The following is a 27,091-nucleotide window of genomic DNA, read 5'->3' on the forward strand; positions in this document are numbered from 1 at the left end:
GACCTGGGCTGGTGGCAGGTGAAGTCCTGGTTCATGACATCCCAGAGTGGCACAGGACAAAGCTCCAAGCCCTCCCAACCCCACTGATGAAGTCTTTGTGATGCTGCACATCCTATAGGAAAAGCTGCTGTCACACAATGCACTGGGATTTGTAAGTTTCATTTTCAATACTTTAGGTCCAAGTTTCAAACTGCAATATTTTTGCCCTCAAGAAACAGTTGTGCACAATCCATCTCTCATCCTCCTATTGCTTCAACTCCAATTAAAAAAAAATCTTAATATTGGAAACAAAACCCAAAGTCTTTAAAATGGATGCTGATGTCAGTCCGTAAGATGGATCCAGGCATCAGAACATGCACAAATTAAATGAGTTCTCCTTTTAAAAAGATCAGTTACCTCTTAATCCAAAGTTCAAGAAGATTTCACTACACATTTGTTTCTTTTTTTTTCTCTTTAATATTTTTCTCGGGTTTTTTTTTCTTTTTTCTTTTTCTTTTTTAAGAAGATAACACATTCTGAAAAAGAAATGTTCAGCAAAATGAGATGCATTTCTGATAAACAATGAAAATATTTACTCCTCTGTTTACTTTTCTCTGGATACCCTGATGTAAAAAATCTAGCAGATATGAGCAGAGGTGTCAAGTGTTTGCTTTGGTCTAAGCTGGAGTTCAGCACTGCTGACATCCTGCTCCAGCCAAGAGTTGCAGAATTCTTTTGCACACCTCGAGCTATGTGTTTGCAGGCACAGCACCTGCAGAGCTGACACACCAGTGCACGTGAATAACTCTGTTACTCCCTCACAGAATTTGGGCTCTGCCCCAGAACGAGGTGCTCCAGCCCTTGGCTCCTGGTTCCCGTGGGGAGCAGCTCCCTTCCCTCTGGCTGAGCTGCTCAGGCAGAGCCCGGCAGCTCCTGGCCCTGCAGGGCTGAGGCTTTTCCCTGTTGCTGAGCACAGACGGATGGAGCAGCACTGCTGGACACAGGGGCACACAGAGGGACCAGCAGCAGCTGCCTTTGGCCACCTGAGGCTCCAAGGCCCAAACTCAGAGCAGACAGGGCTGGAAGAGACTCGCAGGCTCCCTGCTGGCTCTGCTGCCCCACTTGTGCCCACCTGGGAGCCCCCAGGGCCAGCAGGGACTTGAGATGGCAGCCCTGGGCTCCTGGAGCTTGTGCAAGGAACGGAGCTGGGGACTCCCTGTCCATGGGGAGCTTCCAGATGGAAAAGGCTGCTGTGCCCAGGCAGCTCCAAGGGCAGAGAAAGGAAGGTCTCGACCCCTGGATCTGTGCCAGTCCCACAGTCCTGGGCAGCAGCCACCGAGCCCTGGGGGAGCAGAGGGCACAGCAAGAGGGACAAAAGCAGGCAAGGTCAGAGACTGGAGAGAGCCAGACCCGGCAGCAGGAGCCGCTGCTCCATTGCACTCTTGGAGAAAGCTCTTGGCTGGTTCCAAGCGCTGAAAGGCGTGAAGGGCAGAGAGGAGGCCACACCAAACACTGCTCCTGTTTCCACAGCCTTCCCTCCCCGTGTCCCAGAAGGAATTGGATGGACTGCGTTCTTCTCCCCGAGTCATCCGGTTCAGCACGAGCAGCTGAGCACCAGGAGCTGAAGGAGCTGAAGCCTCAGGCCTCAAGAGCTGGGCCTGAGGAGACTTTGTGAGCAAATGAATGCTGCTAACTTGGACCTGGCTGAATGCAGCAGATGGAATAATGGAATCACAGAATCCTTTCTGTTGGAAAAGACCTCTGAGCTCATCCAGTCCAGCCAGTCACCCAGCAGAGTCGAGCCTAGCACTAAACCACGTCCCTGAAGTGCCAAGGCCTGGACAACAGCCCTGAGTGAGGCCCTGAGCCAAAGGTGGCCTCTGGATGAACCTTCCAACCAAAGGTTATCTTTGTATCTGCTCACTAATGAAATATGCATGGTCATTAGCGCTGTGATAGATGTATCCACTCATTAGTGAAACATGGATTGACCTTTCTGTGTTTAGAAGCCAGACAAGGCCATGAAATCTGACATCTGGCCTTGTCTGGGGCTGAATGGGCAAAGTCACCTCCCTTGGTTCCTCTTGGGCCCTGGCCAGGCTTTGGGAGGAACCCAGGAGGAGGATGAAACCAGATGTTCCCGCACCAGCAGCGCTGTCAGTTTGTTCATTCAGCACTGTCAGAGCTGGGCCCTCTCCCAGCGAGGCTGGAGCCTCACCTGTGGCTGGAGGCACCTGCAGGAATTCCCAGTGTCCAGGAGTGGCTCTGCAGCCCTTGGCTGTGACAGCTTCCCCAGCTGCTGTGTGGATCTGGGGCATGGTAAAGCCTGAGGGTAACTGCTGCTGGATCTTTCTTAATCACTGCTGCAATCTTTGGTGCTGCTGGCTGGGTGCATTGCCGAGCTGCTCCTTTTGTGATTCTTTGCTGCTTTGAGCTACAGTCAATGACACTGAGTCCTTCAGTTGGTGTCTGTGTCTTTGGTGCTGACCCTGCCCACTGGGGAAACAAAACTGGCACAGCCTGGCCAGATCACAACAAAATGTCACTTTTTAAATGTAAATGTCAGGAATCAGCTGTTGTTGATGTCGGCGAACCCAAATGGGAAGAATGATGATGTCTGACTTAGTTCAGAAGGCTGAATGATTTCTTTATTATAATTATGCTATGATACATTAATATACTATATAAAAGAGGATACTAAAAATTACATGCTACTTTCTCTAACTATCATATCTAAACAACTCACAACTCATGACCCTGTTCTCCAGAGTCCAGAAACAGGTGGATCCGATTGGCCATCAGGCCCAAACAATCCACCGTGATCCAACCAGGCATTTGCTCTAGGTAAATTATTCTCCAAGCACATTCCACAAGGAAAAAACAAGGAGCAGAAATAGAAATTGTTTTCTCTTTCACTTCTCTCTGCGCACCTTTATAAAAATCCTGAGAGAGAGATTAATGTGCTTACCACAATGACCCCTCTGTACATATGTTCGGAAGCTTAGAGGTTTCCTGTAAATATGTTTGGAAGTTTGTTAGTCCGTAGGCACCCATGTAAAGATGTTCTGTAGATTGTTAGTCTATAAGCAAACATGTAAATATGTTCTGTAGATTGTTGTTGTTAAAAGGATTGTTACAATGAAACATGTTTTGTAAATCCTAGGTTTTGCCGATTTTTGGAAAAAAAATACTGTTTAAATTCTCACTTCTCTTTGCAATTCCTTTGGGCACAGGCAGCGTTTGCACAGTTGTGGTTTCCACTTCTTCTGGGTTCCTGGGGCTGGAGGTCCCTGGGGGTGCTGGCACGGCCAGCCCGGGGCTGGGGGTCCCTGTGCACAGGGGGTCCCACTGACACCACTCCTGGCACTGGGCACTGCTGCTGTTCCTGGGCTGGGGCAGAGCAGTGTCCCCAGGAGCAGAGCTGTCAGCAGCAGAGAGGGGGCTCTGACAGCAGTGGCCCCTGCAGCAATGCCCCAGAGCGGGCAGGAACCCCTCAGCCACCCTTGCTGCTGGAGCCACGGGCACTCCTGGGCCGAGAGCCGGCATCTGGCCGCAGGGATGCAAAATCCACCTACGTGCTCTGAAGGCCATGACAGCCTTGGGAACTGTGGGACCTGGATCTGGGCTGCTGCAGGGGCTGATGTTTAAGGCTTGCAGCCTCCAAAGGCTCCAGGCTTTGCTTCCCAACCTGCCTTGCACTGCCCTGTGCCCGGATTGTTCAAGAGACAAAAACCAAGCGAAGGGATCCTCACCCTGCCCCCATTCCTGCTGCTGGCGGCGGCCACTGGGCCCTGTCCCCCACTTGGGTGACAGCTGGAGGGGCAGGGCAGGCTGTGCTGGGCAGGGGGCTGGGGGTCTTTGGGTCCTGTGGCTGCTGATGCTGGGGGCCATGGGCCCATGTCCACCTTTTCCTTCTGCTCTCATGTCACTTTCCCCAATTTCTCTGCCTGGGAGCTTGGCTTCTTTCTCTCCTGTCTGCAGGTTCAGCTTCACGTGTGACCCTGCAGGAACTGCCTGGACTACAGGGAAGTGGGAGAGGACTCTTTGTCAGGCACTGTAGTGACAGGACAAGGGGGAATGGGATCAAACTGCCAGAGCTGGAATAGATTTGATGATGGGAAGAAGTTCTTTACTGTGAGGGTGGTTGTCCCTGAGACAGGGACCAGTGCAGACAGGCTGTGGATGCCCCATCCCCAGGAACTTCCAAGGCCAGCTTGGACAGGGTCCAGAGCAGACTGGTGTGGTGGGAAGTTGCTCAAGTTGAAACCAGATGATCCTTAGGGGCCCTTCCAAGCCAAACCATTCAAGGATTTGAACATTCTACGATCCCCATCTCTCCGTGTGGAGTCGCCCTGAAACTTCTGTGACATCACAGCTCCCAGAGTGGTCCATTTGGAAGGTCCAGGACCTGGAAAGGAGCACAGCAGACACTTCACCTGCTGCCAACGGCCACTTCTCACTCGCCCTTTGCTCTGCCCATCAGTGCTGAGCTGTTGCTGCTGCCTGGGCTTTGCCCGCCGCCTGCTCTAAAGCCAATCCCAGCAGGATGGGCACTGCTGCCTCAGTGGAGGTACAGTGCCATTCCAGGGAGGAGGGCACCCTGCTTGGGCAGGCTGCAGCCATGTGGGAATGGCTGGTGTGGAACAGCAAGCCCCCCGTGAGATTGTGCTGCCTCTTGCAGACTGCCAGAGACACGGTGGAGGAGATGGAAGTGGACGTGGTGCTGGACAGGGAAGAAATGATGGAGGTGGACAGGGAAGAGACAGCTGAGGACATGGAAGTCGACGTGGAGGACAACATCAAGGACATGGAAGTCGACGAGAAGGATGAGGAGGAGCCCATGGTCCTTGGATGAAGATGGAGCCCCAGGAGCAAGAGAGGCAGATGCTTCCCATGCCCAGCCCACAGGCAGAGTGTGTCCCCTGAGGCCAGGCTGGGGCTGGGCTGGATGGCCCCGCTCAGGGACACGGTGCCCGGAGGGAGCCCTGGATTGTGGTGGCAGAAGCACCACTCCCGGCCTGCCCTGCACTTGCCGGGGGCCATGTCAGCCCTGCTAGCCCTGTCCCAGCCTCTGGGGCCCAGCTGCCAGCCCACCTGGGCCACTGCTGGCAGCAGAGTCCAGCTCTGCTGCATCCTTTCTGCCAGGACTGATGGAGATGGTGGCCACAGATATGACCCCTCTGTAAATATGTACTGAAGCTTAGAGGTTTCCTGTAAATATGTTTGGAAGTTTGTTAGTATGCAGGCACCCATGTAAATATGCTTTGTAGATTGCTACTCTATAAGCACCCATGTAAATATGTTCTGTAGATTGTTAGTCTATAGGCTCCCATGGAAACATGTTCTGTAGGTTGTTAGTCTATGGGCTCCCATGGAAACATGTTCTGTAGATTGTTGTTGTTAAAAGGATTGTTACAATGAAACATGTTCTGTAAATCCTAGGTTTTGCCGATTTTTGGAAAAAAAATACTGTTTAAATTCTCATTTCTCTTTGCAATTCCTTTGGGCACAGGCAGTGTTTGCACAGTTGTGGTTTCCACTTCTTCTGGGTTCCCGGGGCTGGAGGTCCCTGGGGGTGCTGGCACGGCCAGCCCGGGGCTGGGGGTTCCTGTGCACAGGGGGTCCCACTGACACCCCTCCTGGCACTGGGCACTGCTGCTGTTCCTGGGCTGGGGCAGAGCAGTGTCCCCAGGAGCAGAGCTGTCAGCAGCAGAGAGGGGGCTCTGACAGCAGTGGTCCCTGCAGCAATGCCCCAGAGCAGGCAGGAACCCCTCAGCCACCCTTGCTGCTGGAGCCATGGGGACTCCTGGGCCGAGAGCCGGCATCAGGCCACTATTGCCGCGGGTGGTGAGGGAAGACAAGCACACAACCAATATGATTGATAAGCAAGCTCCAGTTTATTCAAAGATCCAGTCAGTTTATATAGTCTTTTGCAAGCAATATCAGCAACAAGCTCTCACTGGTCAATTCATAAAGGTTCATTAGGTTCATTAGGTTCATTAGGTTCACAAAGGTTTTATGTTCTTCTACGTGTGGTTTCAGCTGTAGCTAAGTTTTTCATCTGCTGGCTTTTTACTTTGCTAAGTACATCTTGTTTTACATCCTGTTCTTGTACAACTCATATCTCAAGGATATTCTGCCTTTTGTTATCTGTACATGCACAGTGTACTGTTCACAGGCCAGTGCTGTTTCCCAGGCCAGTTTCCCAGGCCAGAGCTCCTCCCGGGCACAGAGCTCAGGTCTGGGGTCTCAAACAGAGGATTGATGGAATAACTGTTCCATCGATCCATGACCCTGTTCCTGCAGCCATTCCCCATCAATTCCCCTGTATTTCTTTTGTACAAGCATTGTTTGATTGGTAACTGATGAAGCAATTTGATGCATGACTCTCTGCAAGCACGCACAAATACATGGCAATAAACATACAAACAGCAAAATCACTAAAACGAGCATAATCAAATATTGAATGATAGAACGAAACCATAGTCCCAGGCCCAATGATTTTAGCCAGTCATCTAATCCAATTCCATCTGCTTGTTGTAACTGAGTGGTAAGCCTATGCAATTCACTGATTTGCTTATGTATTGACTTTGAATGATCAGACAAATTCATGCAACACATACCTTCAAAATCTTTACAACCATGTCCCTGGGCCAATAGTAAAACATCAATAGCAGCACAATTTTGTAAAGTAGCGTGCCTAACAGAGTCAACATCCAGCTAAAGATTAGACAATTCAGCAGATGTAGCATTAGTCTGTTTGGCAAGCCAGCAACCTAATCTGTTCAGTGTAGCTTGTGCCTTCGCTGCTGCAGCGCCAGGAACAAAAATAGATGCCGTTACAACTGCTCCTGGGGACCAAAACTTTATATCATCCCCACAATCACTCTGAAATGCATGGGTCAACCTTGTTTGTCTATGATGTCGGGATACTTTTAATATCATAGACATATTTGGTGTCAATAAAGACAGTCGTCCAATAGTGCAGGGACCTCCTTTAAGTCTAGAAGGGATACCAGACCAAGCATGATCTCCACAAATGAGAAAATACCCAGTAGGTAGCTGCAGTGGAGATGTAGAGGAAACTGAGACGTGTGCTGAAGTGTAATTACACCAATAAGAGGAATTTCTATATATTGGAAGGCTGGAATTTGCTGAAATCGAATACCTGCTGTTGAGATTCTGTTGCTGTACACTAGTCCAATTAAAAATAATACATCCATCAGCCTTCACTGATCCCAAAAGCTCTAACTCCTGTGGCTCAAGAGGAGCAAGAGGAAGGTAAGGAACCCAAGAATCCCAGTCATCCACATTATATTGAGGCTGTGTTACCTTACAGGTTAATATCTTCTGAGGACAAGGCCAATTCTCAACAGGTACCCCTACTAGACGGGTACAAAATGGATTTCCAGGTGAGGATAAAGACAGACAGATAGTACTCTGGTTTGTCAAATTAGCCAAAGTGACCCATATGTTTGTTTTTGGTTGTGTAGGAGCCCAAGCATCAGCATACAGCATACAGCAAAATGAACAATAGCAAAATCAAAGGTATCATTCTGTCTAGAAATAGTGTCCTCCTTCTAGGTTATGCTTAGTCCAAAGAATGCTAGTCTTTAAAACATCATTTAGTTCCTGACAAATAGGCTCAAGCCGTAGTCATCGTCAGTGGAGCCTTCGTTCATCGGCAGAGGTGTCAGCAGTGGCTGTGGAGGTGCTGGCGGTGGCCGTGTTGTAGCTGGACGTGTCCACTTGCTAGGAACCCACAAGGGACCTGTAGGTGTGAATACACACATATGACCTCTACCCATGTAATTTACAGGTGCTGCTCCTGACTAAATCCCTGTAGGAGGATGCCTATACATTACAGTTATTGATTTTTCTGCATCATTTTGTTTTGCAAGTGTCCCATGTACAAATGCAGGGGGCATATCATGAACACCAAATATACAAAGATGATTTAAAGTGAATAATGCTTTTGCCAATCTCTCCTGTGGATCAGTAATTGTTTTAAATTTTGCAAGGTATTGCTTTAAAGTTTGATTTGCCCTTTCTACAATGGCTTGACCTGTGGGAGAGTGTGGTATACCTGTAACATGCTTAACACCCCATAATTGCAAAAAGCGATTAACTTTCTTCCCTACATATGCAGGTCCATTGTCTGTTTTGATAACTCCAGGTACCCCTAAAATAGCAAAACACAGTGTCAAATGTTGGATGACATGAACTGTTTTTTCTCCAGCTTGTGGGGAAGCCCAAATGAAATGACTGTAAGTGTCAATAACTACATCGACATAACGTAAACGCCCAAATTCAGCTACATGAGTCACATCCATTTGCCACAATTCATTAGGGCCTAAACCTCGAGGATTTACCCCCAGGCCGAGACCCGGTCCATTGTGATGACTGCAGTCTGGACATGCTCTGACAATTCCTCGGGCTGCTTCCATCGTAATATCAAAGCAGCGCCATAGACCTTTTGCATTTTGGTGAAACGAGGCATGGGTATTGCGTGCTTTTGTAAAATTGTCCATAGGCACAGTTATTGACACCAGTCTATCAGCACGAGCATTTCCTTCCCCTAATCCTTCCACCCACTTATGACTCCTGATGTGAAAAATAGCATATGGAGCAGATCTTTGTCATATTGCAGACTGCAACTGTGCAAAAAGTGCATTCAAGTGCTGATTTTGCACTTCTGTAACAGAGCATCCTCAATACGCTGCGGTACCCCAACTGCATACAAAGAATCAGACACAACATTTATAGGATCATGCATCCATCGACAAAATGCACACACAATTGCTGAAAGTTCCAATGTCTGTAGAGTATCTGATTCTTGTCCTTTTATTATGACATGATTCCATTGCCCCTGTTCATTCCAGGTGAGAGTAGTTTTTCTAGATTTGTGACCTGCATCTGTAAACACAGTAACAGCATTAATCAACGGTATTTCACTATATTTTGGCCGTAACAGCCATTTTTGTGAGGAGATCCAGCACAGAATAGGTGAAGACAGCGGTGAGAATTGAATTTCAGCATTAGATTCTAAAATGCTAGCTTGTAATTCAGGAGAATGTTGCAAAAACCAGTTTAAATCAGCCTGTTTTATCGGAACAAAAATTCTTTGTGGCTCTTCCCCTGTAATCTGTACCACCCGTTTCCGGCCTTTCCGAATCAAGAGTGCAAGTGCCTCCACCCGTGGTTGAATAGAATTGCTAGGCTGTAAATGTCCGAACACCCATTCTAACACGTTTGTATCCTCCTGTTTTCCTCTTTTGTTTTTTAGCTGTTGAGTGAGAGCACCCATAAGGTGTTTTGGATGAGACAGAATAGTAATGTCTATAGGTAAGTCAGGATTTCTATGATTAACAGCTCTCTGGGCTATAGTATCAGCAATATTTGCTACAACTGCACACTGTTTATTAGTTAATTGAATGGGTGCAGTGGGATTTGTACCTTTTAGTAATGGTTTTAATTTATTAAGTTCATAATTTGAAATAGTGACAACTGGATGGAGTTACTGAATGTCTCTTATGAATTGTTGTATATTATGCAGAGTATGTAAATTGAGTTGCAGAGCAACTTTTTGTGGTTGAATGTGTCTATTAAAAATTACTTAGCTTAAATATTTTTAGGGTGTAGAACGCTGAATTTTTGGGGGGCAACACATAAATTGTGATTATGTAGCTGTGTGAAAATAAAGGTTTCTTGCTGAACAGTAAATGAAGTTTCTTGTGTAAACAAAATATCGTTTATATAATGGTTTATTATCATATTAGGACAAGTAGTTTGAATGGGCAGTAAGGCAGTATCTACAAACAACTGACACAGTGTAGGACTGTTGCGCATTCTTTGAGTAAGGGTCACTTATTCATACTGACTTGTAGGTGTCTCACAATTTAGGGAAGGTAATGTAAATGTAAATTGTTTAGTATTATTTGGATGGATGCTAATTGTAAAGAAACAGTCTTTTAAATTAATGATAAGGAGGTTCTAGACCTCAGGCAGCATGGCTGGATTGGGGAGGTCTGGCTGTAGTGCCTCTATTGCTTCTATTTGGGCATTGACTGCACGTAAATGATGAAGAAAACAAAATTTACCAGATTTCTCTTTGATTACAAATATTGGAGTGTTCTGTGGACTAGGAGAAGGTTTAATGTGCTCTTGATTTAATTGTTCACTAACTAGGGCATGTGCTTGTTGTAGGTTTTTTCTTTTTAGCGGCTACTGCTTGATCTATCCTGGATCATTCAATTTTTAGGTTAGGGCGACTGGGAAAGCTTAAGTCGTGACTGTTACTAAAAAAGATTTTTTGTTACAAGGTGAGCTTTTAATTGTATAAGAATATCTCGGCCAATTAATGCTTCAACTTTGTGTGGTAATGGCATAACAGTAACAAATTGTACCCAAGTGTGACTACCCAGTAATAAACAAATTTTGTCTTTATTGTGGTTAACTGAACTAGACTTTCTTACTTCTTTAACTTTAGCAATCATAGGAAAAAGTGATTAAGAGGTAGGCTAACAGTCCTCGCTGATGATAGTGATGCTTGCTCTAGTATTGAGGCGTGCTATTACCTGTAGCTTTTGATGACTATTTTCTAAAATAACAGGAGCTTTGGGCCGCTCCTCCGTGGGAAGACAAAGAAGTGCCATACTTCCTGTAGATCTAAATCTTGTCAGACCCCACTGTTGATGTATGGTGGTTGAGGCAGCTTCTGTCAACTGTAAAGTAGGCAATAGTTGAGCAATTTTACGGCCCTTAGAAATAAATAAAGCAGGATAAAATGTTATAGCAATGATAAGAATTTCACTTGTAAAATTAGTATTAATAACACTAGGTAACACAAAAAGACCTTTTAAACTAGTAGATGATTGTCCTAAAAGAAGAGCACCACAAGGTTTATCTTTGTGCATTACCGGTCCCTTGACCCCAGCAGGGATTTTTACAGGCTTTTGATCAATCAGGGTAATGTTTATTGTAGTTGCCAGGTCCAGGCCGAGGCTCCCTCTTGTGGCTGGCTGGAGAGAGCTGGCTGGTTGCAGTTGTCTGGAGCACACTATACGGGAGCCGCCGTTGGGATCTTCGCGCCGCGGCCCTTCGCGCTGCGTGTTGCGTTTCTTGATCGCCTACAAACTTCAGTAGAATGAGAGTTCACAGAACATTTGTTACACCATACTGTCCCTTCTCTGCAGTTGCGACGAAAATGTCCCATTTTCCCACACTGTTAACACTTTATACGAGGTTGTTGCTTAAACTTATTTGTCGGCTGTAATGGAGTCAGGGCAGCAAAGGCGTGTGTTTGGGCTTGCACCAAATCTTTCCCTACATCCCTGAGTGCTTCTACTAACATTGCCTGAGGACCTGCAGGAACCCTCGACATTCTTTCTAGCATTTCCTCCACTGTTGCATCAATGCTCATTGTGTTAAGAGGTATTACAATTTTCTAAAACACCCTGTCGTAATAGGGTTCTCTTCATGAAGTCTTGTACATCAGCTAAATTAATAGCTTTGGTCACCCAATCCACAAAGGAAGTAAAAAGCTCATTTCTGCCTTGCTTAATAGACATAGAAGAAGGAGATACTGGTTTTGTCCTAACCTTGGAGATTGCTTCTCTAGTTAATTGTATGGTAGCTTTTCATACTTCAGCCCCTACTTGTGCCTGCATTTCAATTGTAGTGAATTGCCCAACACTTATTAATTGTTCAACAGTTATCCCAAATAAGGGCTCATTCTGCTGTCATGGAGTCTTTGCAAAATGATTACATAATTTATGCTAGTGGGCTTGCCACAGCATTAACTGAGACTGTGTCATAATTATTCTTATGATACTTTTAATATCTTTTGGAAGAAGTAAACCTGAGCCCCATATGGAATTAAGCATTTGCTTTGCAGGTTCCCCGTGTAGCCCACAGTCATTAACTCATTAACTATGGCTCTCAATTGTGAAAGCAATTTCCAATCCACAGGATGATAATTGGTTGTTTCTCCCCCTCCTTCATTCGGTGTATAAGCAACAGGAAAAGCTTGGCAATCTATGTCAGAAATAGTAGAACAAGTCATAATCTTTATTACTTATTGCTTCTTTTTGGATACTCAACCAATTCATTCTGTGTATTCCTGGTAAATTTTTAGGATGTTCTTGCTTAAAAGGATTACTAGCAGATGTCACTAAAACTCTTTTGTGGCTGTTCTGAACAGTTTCATCCTGCAGCTGCTTTCTTTTAGCCTGTGGAAGTCTTTCACCATTTATTACTGATTGTTCATTCCCGGGGAGGGGATCTGTGGCTGACTGAGCAGCATTAAAGGCAGGATTAAAAGCAGGGGGAGCAGTAGGTTGCTTATCACTCAATCTGCTCTTAATTTCAATAATATTTCTTACTGGAGGAATAGGATTGTAATCAACCTCTAAAGAATGCATTCCTGGTTTAACCCCTTCTAAAGTGGCAGTAGCAACAGCAGAAACTTTCTTTTCTGCTTGATACATCTGCAAACAATTTATGACTGATCACCACGACCTCATTAGCTCTCGGGCAGCCTTATCATCATCAATCACCTTAAACTAAAGAATGTTCTCTAATTCATGCCACTCTTTCTCATCAAAGAGATCCTCCGAGGCTTTAAATAAGCCTTGAGCCCGACCATAGGTGTACAAAGCTGGCGGATCTTTATCTAAATCTATGTCAGCTAAATCACGTTTCTGTAAGTAATTGAAGAGCTACTTCGCTTTCCATAATCTGACCCTTAAGTGCAGCCTTTGTACCTTGCAAGCCGGCAGCTCTTCCCCAGACGGCGCGTCTTATCCTTGTACAACTCATATCTCAAGGATATGCTGCTTTTTTGCTATCTGTACATGCACAGTGTACTGTTCCTAGGCTAGGCACAGTGCTGTTTCCCAGACCCAGACACAATGCTGTTCCCAGGCCAGAGCTCCTCCCAGGCACAGAGCTCAGGTCTGGGGTCTCAAACAGAGGATTGCTGGAACAATTGTTCCATCGATCCATGACCCTGTTCCTGCAGCCATTCCCCAACACCTGGTGAAGCTGTGACAGCTCCTGCTGAAGGTGTGTCCTCCTCTGCTGAAGATGTGACAGCTCCTGTACCCATCTACAATATGCTAAAAATTGTAAAACCTAAACTTCTCACCCATGTAACATACTAAACTACTCTCTACAATCCCTAAAATCCCTAAATGCTCGTTGCCCCGGGGGGATGCTGTGTCGGTGTTCTCCTTCCCCAGCCCCGGGGATGCTCCGCTGGTTTCCCTGGTCCTCCCGGTTCCATCGTCCTCGCTCCAGGGCAATGCTCCGCCGCTCTCGGTGCTCACTGTCCCATGGGATGCTCTGGCGGGGTCCTCCCCCCTCTCCTCAGGGCATTCCTGTCCGCCGTCCGTGGCCAGAGGTGGCTCCGGGGCGCTCCCGGGGCTCTGACGCCGCCACCCCAAGGCGGGGAGTGGGCGTGTCTCACATGGGGGGAGTCCCAGCCCCATTCTGGGGATCCCAGGCCCATAGGGAGGGGTCTCTGGGGGTCCCTGTCCCATTTCTGGGGGTTGTAGGTTCATGGAGATGGGTCTGTGGTGGTTCCAGTCCCATGGGGATGGGTCTCTGGGGGCACCAGCACCATTTTGGGGGGTTTTAGGTTAATGGGGAGGTTTCTTTGGAGGTCCTAGCCCCATTTCTGGGGTGGCCAGTCCATAGGGAGGGGCCTTCTGGGGGTCCCTAGACTATGGGGAAGGGTCTGTGTGCTCCCAGTCCCACTTTTGAGGGGGAACTTTGTGATTTGTGTGGGTGGCGAGCGACCCGTGGGAACAGCAAAGATCAGCCACAGAATTTAATAAGATTTTTTGCCAATTTTGCTTAGGAAAACACCTTACCTTTGGAGGATGCTCCGGTGGGGGTCCGTGCTCCTTCTGCCTGATCCCGGCACTGTCTTCGTCGTTGCCCCGGGGGGATGCTCTGCTGGTGTCCTCCCTCCTCACCCCGGGGCATTCCCCGTCGCTGGCCGCCGTCCATGGCCGGAGGTGGCTCCAGGGCGCTCCAAGCTGCTGAGGATGTCAGCAGCCCCCACTGAGGCCATCCCTGCCCAGAGACCGTGGGAGAATGGGCAGACAAGGAGAGCGTCCCTGGGGCTGGGGCAGCAGAACTCAGAGGCACCAGCGGCTCCAGCTGGGAAATGGAGTGTGGAATGTGGCTGTGAAAGCCCTGCCTGGGCTGTGCCAAGCAGGACACACAAGCCCTGACCCCCATCCCCCAAACAACTCTCTCAAGGAGACATTTAAGAGGAATTACAATTGTTTGTGTCCTCTGAGTTGGATGAACAGGAGAAATACCAACAAGAGATTCTCCGGAGCTCAAAACAATAAAACAGCCTTTATTGGGAACTTCAGAAGATCAGAGAAACTTCGGCAAAAGGTTTAGCGTGACATTCAATGAACAAAATACACTTTTCAATGCATTCACTTGGCCCATTCAACTTCACACACTCTAAGCCTTTTCAATTTTAGGTTAATCAAAATTTGCAAGGGGACAAGAATAGAAGAATTAGACACAGAAAGAGAATAACAAATAAGATGCAGAGAAGCACAAACTCAGCTACCAACTCCTGGATTCCAGCATTGGTTCAGATGGAAATTCCAAGAGGAGGTAGGGTCAAGATGTGTGCTTGCCTTGTGCTCAGCCTTAAATACCCCTTGGTGTTCCTGGGCCCTTCCCCCAGGTGGGACTTGGGGTCATTTGGTCACTCAGGAGCTGGGCTGGGGGCTCCAGAGGTGGCTGTGGAGCATTGCCTGTGCTGTGCCAGGGACTGGCAGACACTGCTGGGCTGGGATAGAGGCTCTGGGGGGATTGGGGTTCCAGGGCAGGGCAGGGCTGGGGTTCCAGGGCAGGGCAAGGCTGGACCTGCCCCTTCCTCCCCCACACATGAAATGTTTCCAGCCAACAATCTCCTCCAGTCTGTCACAACAGGCAGTGTTGGAGGTGGAATCCCAATGGGCACCTGGACGAGAAGGATAATTCTTTTCCATAGCAATGAAAGCCCCAGGTCTCAGCTCATTTCTGGTTTGATTGCCTGGATTTTGTTTGGTTTTGTTGTTGCTTTGTTTCCTTGGTGTGCCTGCAGTGTCCAGTCAGGAGCAGAGTGACTCTTGCCAAGGAACTCTGTGGTGCTGTCACTTAATATTAAATCTGGTTTTTGCTGATCCCTTGCTGGGGATTTTTTCAGCGCTCTCAAGCCCTCGTTGGTAACAGGGTGAAGGAGCCCTGGCCCAGGCTCTGGCCCTGGGGGACACGGGGACGCTGCTGGGGGGTCCCTGTCCCCCTGTCCCACCCCCCACAGCCCCAGCCCCCGTCCCCGTGTCAGGCTCTGGGGTCGATCTCGTGGAACATCCTCTGGGGGAGGCTGCGGCACCGGGGGTGGGGGGACCCAGGGGGACAGGGGACCCCTCTGTGCACGAGCAGCATTGGACTTCTCTGGGGAAACTGGGAGGGGGGGCTGGGGTGGAGTGACCTCCCCAGTGACCTCACACAGCCCCTGTGATGTCACAGAACCCCTGTAATGTCACACAGCCCACTCTGAGATGTATCAGGCCACCTGTGATTTCATACAGGTGCCCTGTGAGGTCACAGCCTGCTCTTTGAGTTCCCAGTCTGCTCTGTGATGTCACAAAATCTGCCCTGTGATGTCACAGCCCAGCCTGTGATGTCACAGACACCTTTGTGATTTTTGGCAGCCTCGCTGTGATGTCACAGCCTGCTCTGTGATTTCACAGTCAGCTCTGTGATGTCACAACCCACTCTGTCTTGTCTCAGCCTTCTCTGTGACATCACATAGCTGCTCTGTGATGTCACAGAGCCCTTTTGTATGATGGCAGAGTCTTCTCTGTGGCCTCACAGCCAGTTCTGTGATGTCACACTGCCAGCCTGTAATGTCACAGCCAACTTTGTGACATCACAACCTCCTCTGTGATGTCACAGCCTGCTCTGTGATGTCACAGCCTGCTCTGTGGTGGCAGAACTCACTTAACATGTCACACAGCACCTCTGTGGTCACACAGACCCACCCTGTGATGTCACAACACCTTCAGGGATGGAACACAGCCACCCTATAATGTCACAGCACACTCTTTGACCTCACAGCTTGCTCTGCTCTGTGATGTCATATAGGCATGCTCTGATGTCACAGCCTGCTCTGTGATGTCACATAATAAACCAGGGATGTCACAGCCATCTATATGATGTCACAACCTGGTCTGTGATGTCACACAATCACAGAATTGTTGGGTTGGAAGAGACCTTTAAGATCATCAAGTCCAACCCATGCCCTAACACCACCTCAGCTAAACCATGGCACTGAGTGCCACATCCAGTCTTTTTTTAAACACATCCCATGGTGGTGACTCCACCGAGTCCCTGGACAGACAATTCCAGTACTTTATCACCCTTTCCATAAAAAATCTTTTTCCTAGTATCCGACCTAAATTTCCCTTGGTGCAGCTTAAGACACTGTCCCCTGGTACTGTCAGTTGCTGTGAGGAGAAAGAGACCGACCCCCACCTGACTGCAACCACCTTTCAGGAAGGTGTAGAGTGATAAGGTCACCTCTGAGTCATCTCCAAGCGAAACAACCCCAGCTCCCTCAGTCGTTCCTCACACGACTTGTGCTCCAGACCCCTCACCAGCCTTGTTGCCCATCTCTGGACACAGACTAGGTCCTCAATTTCCCTCCTAAATTGGGGGGCCCAGAACAGGACACAGCACTCGAGGAACGGTGCCAGTACAGGGGAAGAATGCCAAGTACACCAGTGCCAAGTACAGAGGAAGAATGACCTCCCTGCTCCTGCTGGCCACACCATTCCTGATCCAGCCAGGAGCCATTGGCCTTCTTGGCCACCTGGGCACACTGCTGGCTCATGTCCAGCCTGCTGTCGACCAGTGCCCCCAGATCCCTTTCTGCCTGGGCACTGTCCAGCCACACTGTCCCCAGCCTAGAGCTGTGCAGGGGGTTATTGTGGCCAAAATGCAGGTCTGGGCACTTGGACTGATTAAACTTCATCCTTTTGGCCTCCGCCCATCCATCCAACCATTCCAGGTGTCCCTGCAGATCCCTCCTACCTTCCAAAAGATGGACACACGCTCCCAGCTCAGTGTCATCTGCAGATTTACTAATAAAAGCCTCAATCCCCTCATCCATGTGGTCAATAAAAATATTGAACAGAGCTGGCGCAGCACAGAGCCCTGAGGGGCAGCACTGGTGACTGTCCCCAGCTGGATGCAGCACCGCTCACCACCACTCTCTGGGCCGGCCATCCAGCCAGTTCTGAACCCAGCACAGAGTGCTCCTGTCCCAGCCGTGGGCTGCAGCTTTTCCAGGAGTGTGCTGTGGGAGACAGTGTCAAAGGCCTTGCTGGAGTCCAAATAGAAACATCCACAGCTTTTCCTGCATCCACCAGGAGGGTCACCTGGTCATAGAAGGAGACCAGTTTGGTCAAACACGACCTAGCCCTCCTAAGCCCCTGCTGGCTGGGTCTGACACCCTGGCCATCCTGGAAGTGCTGTGTGATGGCATTCAGTGTGAACTGTTCCATGACCTTACCGGGTACTCAGGTCAGGCTGACTGGCCTGTAATCACCAGGATCCTCCTTCCCACCCTTGCTGGGAATGGGTGTCACATAGGGCAGCTTCCAGTCATCTGGGACCTCACCAGTGAGCCAGGACTGCTGGTAAATGATGGAGAGCAGCTTGGCAAGCTCATCTGACAGCTCCCTCATCACCCTGGGGTGGATCCCATCTGGTCCCATGGATTTATGAACATCCAAGCAGCTCAGCAGTTCTCTGACTGCCTCTTCTTGGATAACAGTGGCCCACTCTGCTCCCTGATACCATCAAACAGCCCAGGAGGACAGTTATCCTGAAGGCAAATCGTCTTCTCACTAAAAACTGAAGCAAAAAATGGCATTAAGCACCTCTGCCTTCTCCTCATCTGCAGTTATTAAATTCCCTTCCACACCTAATCAAGAACAAAGGTTGGTCTTACCCTTCCTTTTACCATTGATATATTTATAAAAACATTTTTATTAGCCTTTACAGAAGCTGCCATTTTAAGTTCAAATTGAGCTTTGGCTTCCCTAAATTCTTTCCTACATGCCCTAGCAAGTCCCTTAAATACTTCCTGAGAGACCTGACCCTCCTTCCAAAAATGATACATCCTCTTTTTATTCCTAAATTCCTTCAAAACCTCCTTGCCCATCCAGGCTAGATGTTTTCCTCGTCGACTCGTCTTTTGGAACACAGAGACAGTCTGTTCCTGTGCCCTCAGGATCTCTGTTTAGAAGTTTCCCACCTTTCCTGAACTCCTTTGTTTTCAAGGGCTGCTTCCCAAGGAACTCTCTGAAAAAGTGTCCTAAGTAGGCCAAAGTCTGCCCTCCAGAAGTCCAATGTAAGGGTTTTATTTGTGTCCTTCCTCATCTCACCAAATATCGAGAATTCTATAATTTCATGATCACTGTGCCTAAGTGACCTTCAACCATCACATCTCCCACCAGCCCATCTCTGCGCCGCCTTTTCTCCTTCAGCTGCCTCAGGGGGCAGCCGGAGGAGTGAGTCCGGGGCCAGCACCAGGACGATGCCCAGAGATGCTGGATCACCCTGAGGATGCCCAGCTCCCAGGGGCAGCGGCAGCTCCCAGAGCAAACGGCAGCAGGGAGAGAAAAACACGGGGTACACACCAATGGGTGGGTGGGTGGCACCCAAGGAAGGGTGACAAGGACTAACATGACACTGCTGGTGACAAGAGTCTGGACCTGTACTTTGTTCAGAGGCCTGAATCAGCCCAGGCAGTGTGTCAGTGATATCCCATACCCAGGCCCCAGAGAGGCAGCAGACCTCTCTGTGGGGTGGGTCTGGTCGACATATGGGGCCCTCTGTTCCCCTCAGGTGGGAGTCACCCACCACGATTACCCTTCTTTCCTTTTTGATGTTAGAGGTGCTGATCTGTCTCACAGATGAATCATAATTGGGAGGTTCACTGGGCAGATAATTTTCTTCTAAACCATCTGGCTGACTCTCCAGATCCAGGGGATCATACCGAATCTGAAGTGGCACCTGGCTTGGGAGAGGGGGTTGGGAGGGATTTTTATTATTACTTCCTCGAGGAGGTACCCACTCCCACTCCCCTTCATCCGCCAGGTGTCCTTCTATAGCCTGACAGTGGGATGTGTGGGAGACAGCGGAAACCAAGGAGAGCATTGCTGCCCTGCCAGACCTCATGGAACCAAGGATCCACTGTGACACTGCAGGGCCCTGGGGCACCACGGTGCCATTGTGACACTGCAGGGCCCTAGGATCCAAGGGACTCTGTGACACCAGAGGGACATTGTGACACTGGGAGGCCTCATGGAATCATGGAGAGCACTGGGATACTCTGGGGCCTCATGGAAACATGGGCAGTGATTCTTCCCCTGTGCCTGGCACTGGTTAGGCAGCACCTCGAGTGCTGTCCAGTTCTGGGCCCTCCAATTTTGAAAGGACATGGAGGGGCTGGAGCGTGTCCAGAGAAAGGGAACAAGGCTGGTGAGGGGTCTGGAGCACAAGTCCTGTGAGGAGTGGCTGAGGGAGCTGGGGTTGTTTATCCTGGAGAAGAGGAGGCTCAGGGGACACAAGGCGGTGTCAGGGCACAGGTTGGACTGGATGATATCCAAGGTCTTTTCCAGCCTTGCTGATTCTGTGATTCTGTGAAACTCCCCTTGGAGCAGTTGCAGGAGGAGCCCTGGGCCTCCTCCTCAGAATCTCCAGCAGCCCAGGTCCCTCAGCTTCTCCTCACAGCCCCAAGGCCCATCCTGTCAGTCCTGCAGAGCCTCTGCAGCCCCTCCTCACTGCCCAGAACACGCAGCCCCACAGCCAGACACAGCAGCCCAGATGTGCCCCCCTGGCCTGGGGTGCCTCTGGCAAGGGAGCAGCACGAGGCACTGCAGGAGCCTGCAGACAATTCCTGCAGCACTTGTGGGATGATCCTGCTCCCCAAGGGACTTTCCCTCGGTGCCCAGTCAGAAACTGGAATGGGGAGTGGGGCCAGAGAGGAGAGGGCAAACAGGGATGGGCTGTTTGCAGGGGAGGGAAGAGGGGTGGGCAACGGGAAGAAATATGTACAAGGGAAGGAAAAAGAAAGCAAAGGAGAAGCCAAGGAAATGCTCAGGGCAGTTTGGGGGTGGCTGCCAGGCAGCCCTGGCTCTGAGCAACAGCGTCTGCAGTGGGACAGAAAACTCCCAGCTGATGGGAAAAAACTTTCTGGCTGGCTGCAGAGGCCAGGGCAAAGCTGAGTGGTTTCCCTGGCGTCCCCCAGCCCTTCCTGGTCCCAGGGGCTGATGGCATTTGTGCTCCCTCAGGTTCATGTCCCCACAGCAGCAGCATGGGGGTGCTCCCGCCTGCTGTGTGCAATGCAAACAGGGGCTCCTGAGCCAGTGCTGCCGTGGCTGTGCCTGCAAGGATGCGGCACCTGTGTGAGCTGGGGGAGAGGCCAGGGCTGCAGAGGGGGGATGTTGTTGGCAGCTCCATCAGGACGCTCTGGGACGCTGCCCTGGGCTGTCCAGCGCACTGGGGATGGATCAGCCCCTGCTCTGCTGCTCCTTCCCGTCTCCCCCAGGGCCCTTGCAGAGCACCAGCCATGCTGTTTGCCCCCAGCCTGCCCACGGCCAGCCTGGGGCTGCTCACGGGGGTTTTCTGTGCTGAGCACTGGCCTGGCTGTGTTCTTGAGAGAGCCTGGGCAAGGAGCCTGGAGCCCCCAGGCCCTGGCCTGAGGCGTCAGCGCTGCCCCAGCAGTGCCCATGGGCTGTCCCTGCTGCAGCCCCGGCACTGCCACCCCCAGGACTGTGCCCGGCCCCGAGAGCACTCAGGCCCTGCAGCAACACCAGGGCCACCAGGGCAGCGGGGCAGGGCCACGGAAGCAGCACTGGCAACACCAAGTGCTGCTGCTGCTGGGCACAGCTGCTGTGCCAGCACTGATCTGCCCCAGCTCTGCACACAGACATTGCTGCTGCAGCTCCAGAGAAGGCAACAAAAGGGCATCTCTGCAAGAAACTTTGCTGGGAGGTCCTTGAGTTCCTTTAAAGCCACCGAGAGCGCAGCCCCTCATTGACACAGTTTGTGGCAACAGGGAAGGTGGAGAGAAACAAAAGGAGAAATGGCACAGAGTATATTTTTATTGTGGACAGTATGAAAAAAAAAACAAAATATGAACCTCCAAAATGAAACCAACAAGAAGTATCAAAGATGACTTTTATTACACGTGTCTGGCAGAAATTCGCCAGTAGTTTAACGTTTCTGAAACCATCCAGTTATCAGTGTCCACACTGCAGCCTTGAGCTCCTGGTTCCTCAGGCTGTAGATGAGGGGGTTCAGGGCTGGAGGCACCACCGAGTACAGAACTGACAGGGCCAGATCCAGGGATGGGGAGGACATGGAGGGGGGCTTCAGGTGAGCAAATGCTGCAGTGCTGACAAACAGAGAGACCACGGCCAGGTGAGGGAGGCAGGTGGAAAAGGCTTTGTGCCGTCCCTGCTCAGAGGGGATCCTCAGCACGGCCCTGAAGATCTGCACATAGGAGAAAACAATGAACACAAAACAACCAAATACCAAACAGGCACTAACAGCAATGAGCCCAATTTCTCTAATGTGGGAATTGGAGCAGGAGAGCTTGAGGATCTGGGGCATTTCACAGAAGAACTGGCCCAGGGCATTGCCATGGCACAGGGGCAGGGAAAATGTATTGGCCGTGTGCAGCAGTGAATAGAGAAAGGCACTGGCCCAGGCAGCTGCTGCCATGTGGGCACAAGCTCTGCTGCCCAGGAGGGTCCCGTAGTGCAGGGGTTTGCAGATGGACACGTAGCGGTCGTAGCACATGATGGTCAGGAGGGAATACTCTGTTGCAAGAAAGAAGAAAATCAGAAAGACTTGGGCAGCACATCCTGTGTAGGAGATGGTGGTGGTGTCCCAGAGGGAATTGTGCATGGCTTTGGGGACAGTGGTGCAGATGGAGCCCAGGTCGCTGAGGGCCAGGTTGAGCAGGAAGAAGAACATGGGCGTGTGCAGGTGGTGGCCGCAGGCTACGGCGCTGATGATGAGGCCGTTGCCCAGGAGGGCAGCCAGGGAGATGCCCAGGAAGAGGCAGAAGTGCAGGAGCTGCAGCTGCCGCGTGTCTGCCAGTGCCAGCAGGAGGAAGTGGCTGATGGAGCTGCTGTTGGACATTGGCTGTGCCTTGGCATCGGGTTCTGTAAAAAAAGTAATCATGGAATAGTTGGGTTTGGAGAGGACTTTAAATATCCCAGCACAGCTTGGGGACACTTTCCCCTTCTGCCTGCCCAGGGCTCTGCTGCCTGGAGCTGTCCCTGCCAGCAGCTGCTTCCCTGTGCCCAGGGCTGGGCCCTGCCAGTGCTGCCAGAGCCCAGCCCAGCCCTGGGGGCTCAGCTCTGCCCTGCAGACCCCCCCAGCTCAGGCACTGCCCAGGGGCAGCTCTGGCTCTGCAGGCTCTGATGGCAACGTCAGAGCAACCCTGAGGAGGCTGGAGAAGTGACACTGACGCTGCCTCTAAGGGGCCCTGTGCAGATTTCTGTCACTGCCTGGTTTATTGATTCCTGAGAGAAAACTTGTTTATTTTTCTCAGCCTGAACTGAGTGATGAATATCTATGTGCAATTTCCAATCCAATCCACACAGATCAGTAGATTAAAAAAGCAGGATTTTCCCTTTTATGCAGCCCCTGCCTTGCTGAGCTCCCATATAATATACTTGGAAATGTTCTGCAGTTAAATGCCGTGCTGGAAGCAGTCCTGAACAATGCAGCATCCTCACCACACATGGAGAACACTTCCAAGCCCTACCAGCTGTCTCCTTTCAACCACATCTTGTCCCCCATTGCTTGGAGCAGGTCCCCGGGCTGGCTGAGAGCTGTCCCTGGCAGGCAGCAGAGTCCCTGGCCCAGCACAGCGCCCTGGGCTGCAGGACCCTGCTCTGCAGGACAGCCCTGGGCACCCCTGGCTGCTCTGCACAAGAGATGATCAGAGAATGTACTCACAGGGTCTGTGGGCATTGGGATGTTCCAGCTGTAGGAGATCACTCCAGGAGCTGCAGCTGCATTGTCCTGCAGCCAGAGGTTCCTGTGCCAAGGGCTGCCAGGGATTCTGCCCCAGGCACTTCTCAGCACCTTCCCAGCCCTGACTGATGGAAGCTCTCTGTGCCTCTGTGCTGTGCCCGGGCTGGCTGCAGGCAGTGCCCCAGCCCTGCTGGGCTGGGAGAAGAGCTGCTCATCCAGAGAAATGTGCTTTTGAAGCTCTCCTTGGTTGCCAGGATCACCCTCTGTGCCAGGAGCCCGGCCCAGCTCAGCAGCACAGACACAGCACAAGGACTTTAATGACCCTCTGGGGCTTTGTGCTCAGGCCCTGAACATCAGGCCCTGAGAGGGAGCTGCAGAAACCTCTCCAGAACTCCAAGTCAGAATCCAACTCCAAAGTTCCTTTGACTTTTAATGGGTCCCACTGAGGGACACGACTGAGAAAGTGTCCCCAGGCCCCAGGCAGAGCAGAGAACTGGAGGCACTGATGACAGGTGGAGACAAAGAGAAGCCAAGTCTTGGTGCCCTGGGGCACAGCAGGCTCTGTGCCACCAAGGGCTGTCAGGAGACACCTTGTCCTGAGGCACTGGGGCCTCCTGGCACAGCCCCAGCCAGGCTGGGCACTGTCAGCCCCTTGTCCTGCCCTCAGCATCCCCCCCTAGCCCACATCCCAGTGGCCTCAAGGATCTGCTGGAAGGAGTCCCTGGGGAGCCTTGCTCAGGAATGGCCCTGGGGGCTCCTCCATGCTCCCAGGGACTGCAGGTTTTTAAAAGCACTTTGGCTTTGGCTTTTGCCTTGGAGTCTCTGAGAGCTTTGTGCAATCATGGCCTCCAATTATCTGCTGTAATTAGTCCCTGGAGAGGCTTTGACTCAGTGGGGCTCATTAATGCTTCAAGGTGCTTCAGTTCTTTTAAGGTACTTGGTGTTTCCCTTTTGATCCAGACTCTGTGAGAGTTTTGTGCAATCATGGCCCCAATTATCTGCTTTAACGAGTCCCTTGAGAGCTTTGTACTGACACTCAGTGGGGCTCATTGATGCTTTGAGATACTCAAGGAGTTTAAGGTGCTTTGGGTTTTCCTTTCCACACTGAGAGGTTTTTGTGCTATTTTGAGTCTCTGAGAGGTTTTTGTGCCATCCTGGCTTCCAAATTTCTCCTCCAAGGACTGCCTGAGGGGCCTGTGTTGGGGATGGACCATTGTGGGTCCCATTTATGTTTTGAGACCTTAACCACTTTAGGGTTTTCTTCTGCCTTTGACTCCTGGAAAGGTTTGTGCCATCTCCTCTCAGGGTCTGAGGTTCCAGGGCCTAGCTCCAAATGCACCATGGGGCTCATGAGGATCAAGCAAGTCCTGACAAACCATGGCTCTGCCTTGATTTCCCTCTGCTCTAGTGCAGTTCATCAGGAAGGTTTCCTACTGCAGTTATAAAGACATATTTCAAAGAGTTTATGGGAAATATGTATTCCTATTTAAAGGGGGTATTTTACTACTTCTCTTATTACACAAGTGGTGATTGAAGTATTCACTGATACTGACCCAGGGACTCTCCTGAGTTTGTCTGGACAGGTCAGAGGTGTGCCTTGAGCTCTGACCCCGTGTGGACAACCTTGCTCCACATTCGCCAAGCCCATCCTGTCTCTCCTCACTCTCACTGCTTTGCTCAGAGAACTGGCTGCAATCAGCCAAAGAGGGATTTTCCTTCTTTTATTTTTGAAGCACTCTAAATGACCTGAGTTTCTCTATTGAATTCAGACAACCTCCTCAGCTGTGTGCCAAGCCCAAGGTGCCTCCAAGACCACTGCAGACCTGCGCTGGGCCAGCTGTGAGGGTGGATCATCATCCCAACCTGCACCGGGCCATTGCAAGGGGCTCTTGCCATGGACACTGCACTGACCCCACTGCTGGGTTTGGGTGCCATGGCATCACTCATCAGTTCAGGTTTCCTTGGGAACCACCCCAAGGAGCCATTTCTGCAGCCAGGTTCCATGGCCACTTGCCTGCAGAGCTGTTGCTGCCCTCGGTGGCCATGGCAGCCCTCAGGACAAAGCGGTGCCGGGGCTGTTCCAGGTCCAATTGCCGGGACACTCGTTGGTGCCGCCAGGTGCCATGGCAATGGCCACGGGGACACGTTCCTTAGTTTGGTGCCACGGCAACCAAGGCCTGGAGCCGTTGTGATGGTTGGTCGCCATGGAAACCTGCCCTGGCCCCTTTCTCAGGGCTGCTGTCGCTGCCCAGAGCCAGAGGGGATCCCTTGCTGGGGGCTTGTGCCATGGCCACCTGCCCTGTGCCGCGCTGGCCGGTCAGGCGCCGCGGAACCAGCAGCAAACGCCAGGGCCAGGGCCAAAGGCCAGGTCAGCCCGACAGAAAGGGGCAGTGCTGGGCACTGTTTCCATGGCAGCCCTCACTGGGGGTGACACCTGGGTCACCTGTCCTGGCAGTTGCCATGGAAACCCGGCTCATTGGGAATACAAGGGTGGACAAAGGTTTTAGTAGGGCCTGGCACAACGGGACAAAGGGGGGTGGTTTTAAACTAAAGGAAGGGAGGTTCAGATAAGAACAGATAAGGAGGAAATGTTTGATGATGAGGGTGGTGATACACCAGGACAGGTTCCCAGGGAGGTGGTCAGTGCCCCATCCCTGGAAACATTCAAGTCCAGCTGGGACAGGGCTCTGAACAACCTGATCTGGTGAAAGATGACCCTGCTCATGGCGGGGTTTGGATGAGATGAGCACTGCAGAGCTCTTCCCATCCAAACCATTCCAGGACTGCATGGGCAGAAGGGGCTGCTCAGTGCACTCCATCCACTGCCTTGACTCCTCATGGTCTCTGCTGGACCCCACATCCCACAGCCAAACCCAGCCCCTCCTCTGCCTTTCCTCCCCCTGCCCCAGGGGCTGGCACAGCCAGGGGGGCACAGGTGACCTTTGGGCTTTGCAGGGCTCAGGCACAAGGGCCGTGGCAGAGTCAGGGCTGAGGTCACACTCTGTGGGCTGGGGCAGAGCCCAGCCAGAAATGAGCCCTGAGGCAGCAGCTCTGCAGTGCTGGCCACCAGGCCGGCTTGCCAAGGGAGGCTTCTGGCCATGCCCTGCAAGCAGCTGCTGCTGCCAAGGCGCCTTTGGTGCCTCAGGCTCTCCCTGGCACAGCTCCCAGCACGGCACTCTGCCCTTGCGCCCGAGGCCTTCCCTGTGCTGGGGCTGGCCTGGGGCTTTTCCTGCAGCGGGACCTGCCCTGCTCCTGGCACAGGAAAGGCAGTTCCTGCTGGAGCAGGAGGCTCTGCCTGCAATGGGCTCAAACCACTCCCGCAAGGCCCTGTTTGCAAAACCCCAGTGGGAAATGAAGGAGGGGCGTCACGCTGCCGTTGGGGTGAATAATGCTGAAACCAGCCTGACTCCTCCATCCCAAAGTTCTACATCCCCAGAGGGAGATGAAGCATTGCCAGGGCTGGAAAAATCCCCAGAGAAAGGAACAACCAAGTGACACCACTGAGAGCTCCTGCAGAGCTGCTGAGCTGGCCCAGCCTGGGCACATCTGACTGACAGGGCAGCACTTCAGACTAGAAAAGCCCCATCCCAAATTTTAATGGCAGCGTCTCCTGGCATTTCCCTTCTTGGGGGCTGTGGAGATTCCTCCCTGCAGTGGGGACACCCCCTCAAGGTCACCGCTCCAGGCTGAGCCAGAGATTTGCCCATGGTGGTTGGTCGGGGGCAGTGACATCAATCTCTGCCTAAGAACTGGTTTTTGTTTAATACAATTGCTTCAAAATTGCTTCCTGCTTCAGCCTGAGTGTCCCTGCAAGAACAGGGCATCTTTCAGGCACTTCCAGAAGCTCAGGGATCTCATTTCATGAGGAATCTGGGATGCAAATGGCCTTGTAAGAAGGACAAAAGCAGAAGCAATGGACTAGAAATAATTAGAAAAAACTACCCTTCTTCCAGACAAAGTCCACCAAGTCATTCCCTGCATTTCTCTTTTTCAAATTCTTTCCGTCACCTACTCTCAGAGGTCCAGCCTGTTC

The 27,091-nt window shown here is 51.0% G+C and overlaps 2 protein-coding genes across 2 annotated transcripts in view; both read right to left on the reverse strand.

Moving 5' to 3' along the window:
* The window catches only part of LOC137463965 (zinc finger protein 208-like), a 1,270,300-nt gene that overhangs the window by 77,040 nt on the left and 1,166,169 nt on the right, over positions 1–27,091 (reverse strand). The window lies entirely within an intron of this gene.
* Positions 21,283–21,870, reverse strand: LOC137463984 (olfactory receptor 14J1-like). Its single transcript, XM_068175319.1, has one exon. The coding sequence runs from the start codon at positions 21,868–21,870 to the stop codon at positions 21,283–21,285; it is 588 nt and encodes a 195-aa protein (XP_068031420.1).

Source organism: Anomalospiza imberbis, chromosome 33 (assembly GCF_031753505.1).
Source record: "Anomalospiza imberbis isolate Cuckoo-Finch-1a 21T00152 chromosome 33, ASM3175350v1, whole genome shotgun sequence".
Classification (NCBI taxonomy): Eukaryota; Metazoa; Chordata; class Aves; order Passeriformes; family Viduidae; genus Anomalospiza; species Anomalospiza imberbis.

Coding starts and splice junctions, on each gene's coding strand:
- LOC137463984 (XM_068175319.1), bottom strand. CDS start 21,870: ATGTGCTACGACCGCTACGTGTCCATCTGCAAACCCCTGCACTACGGG.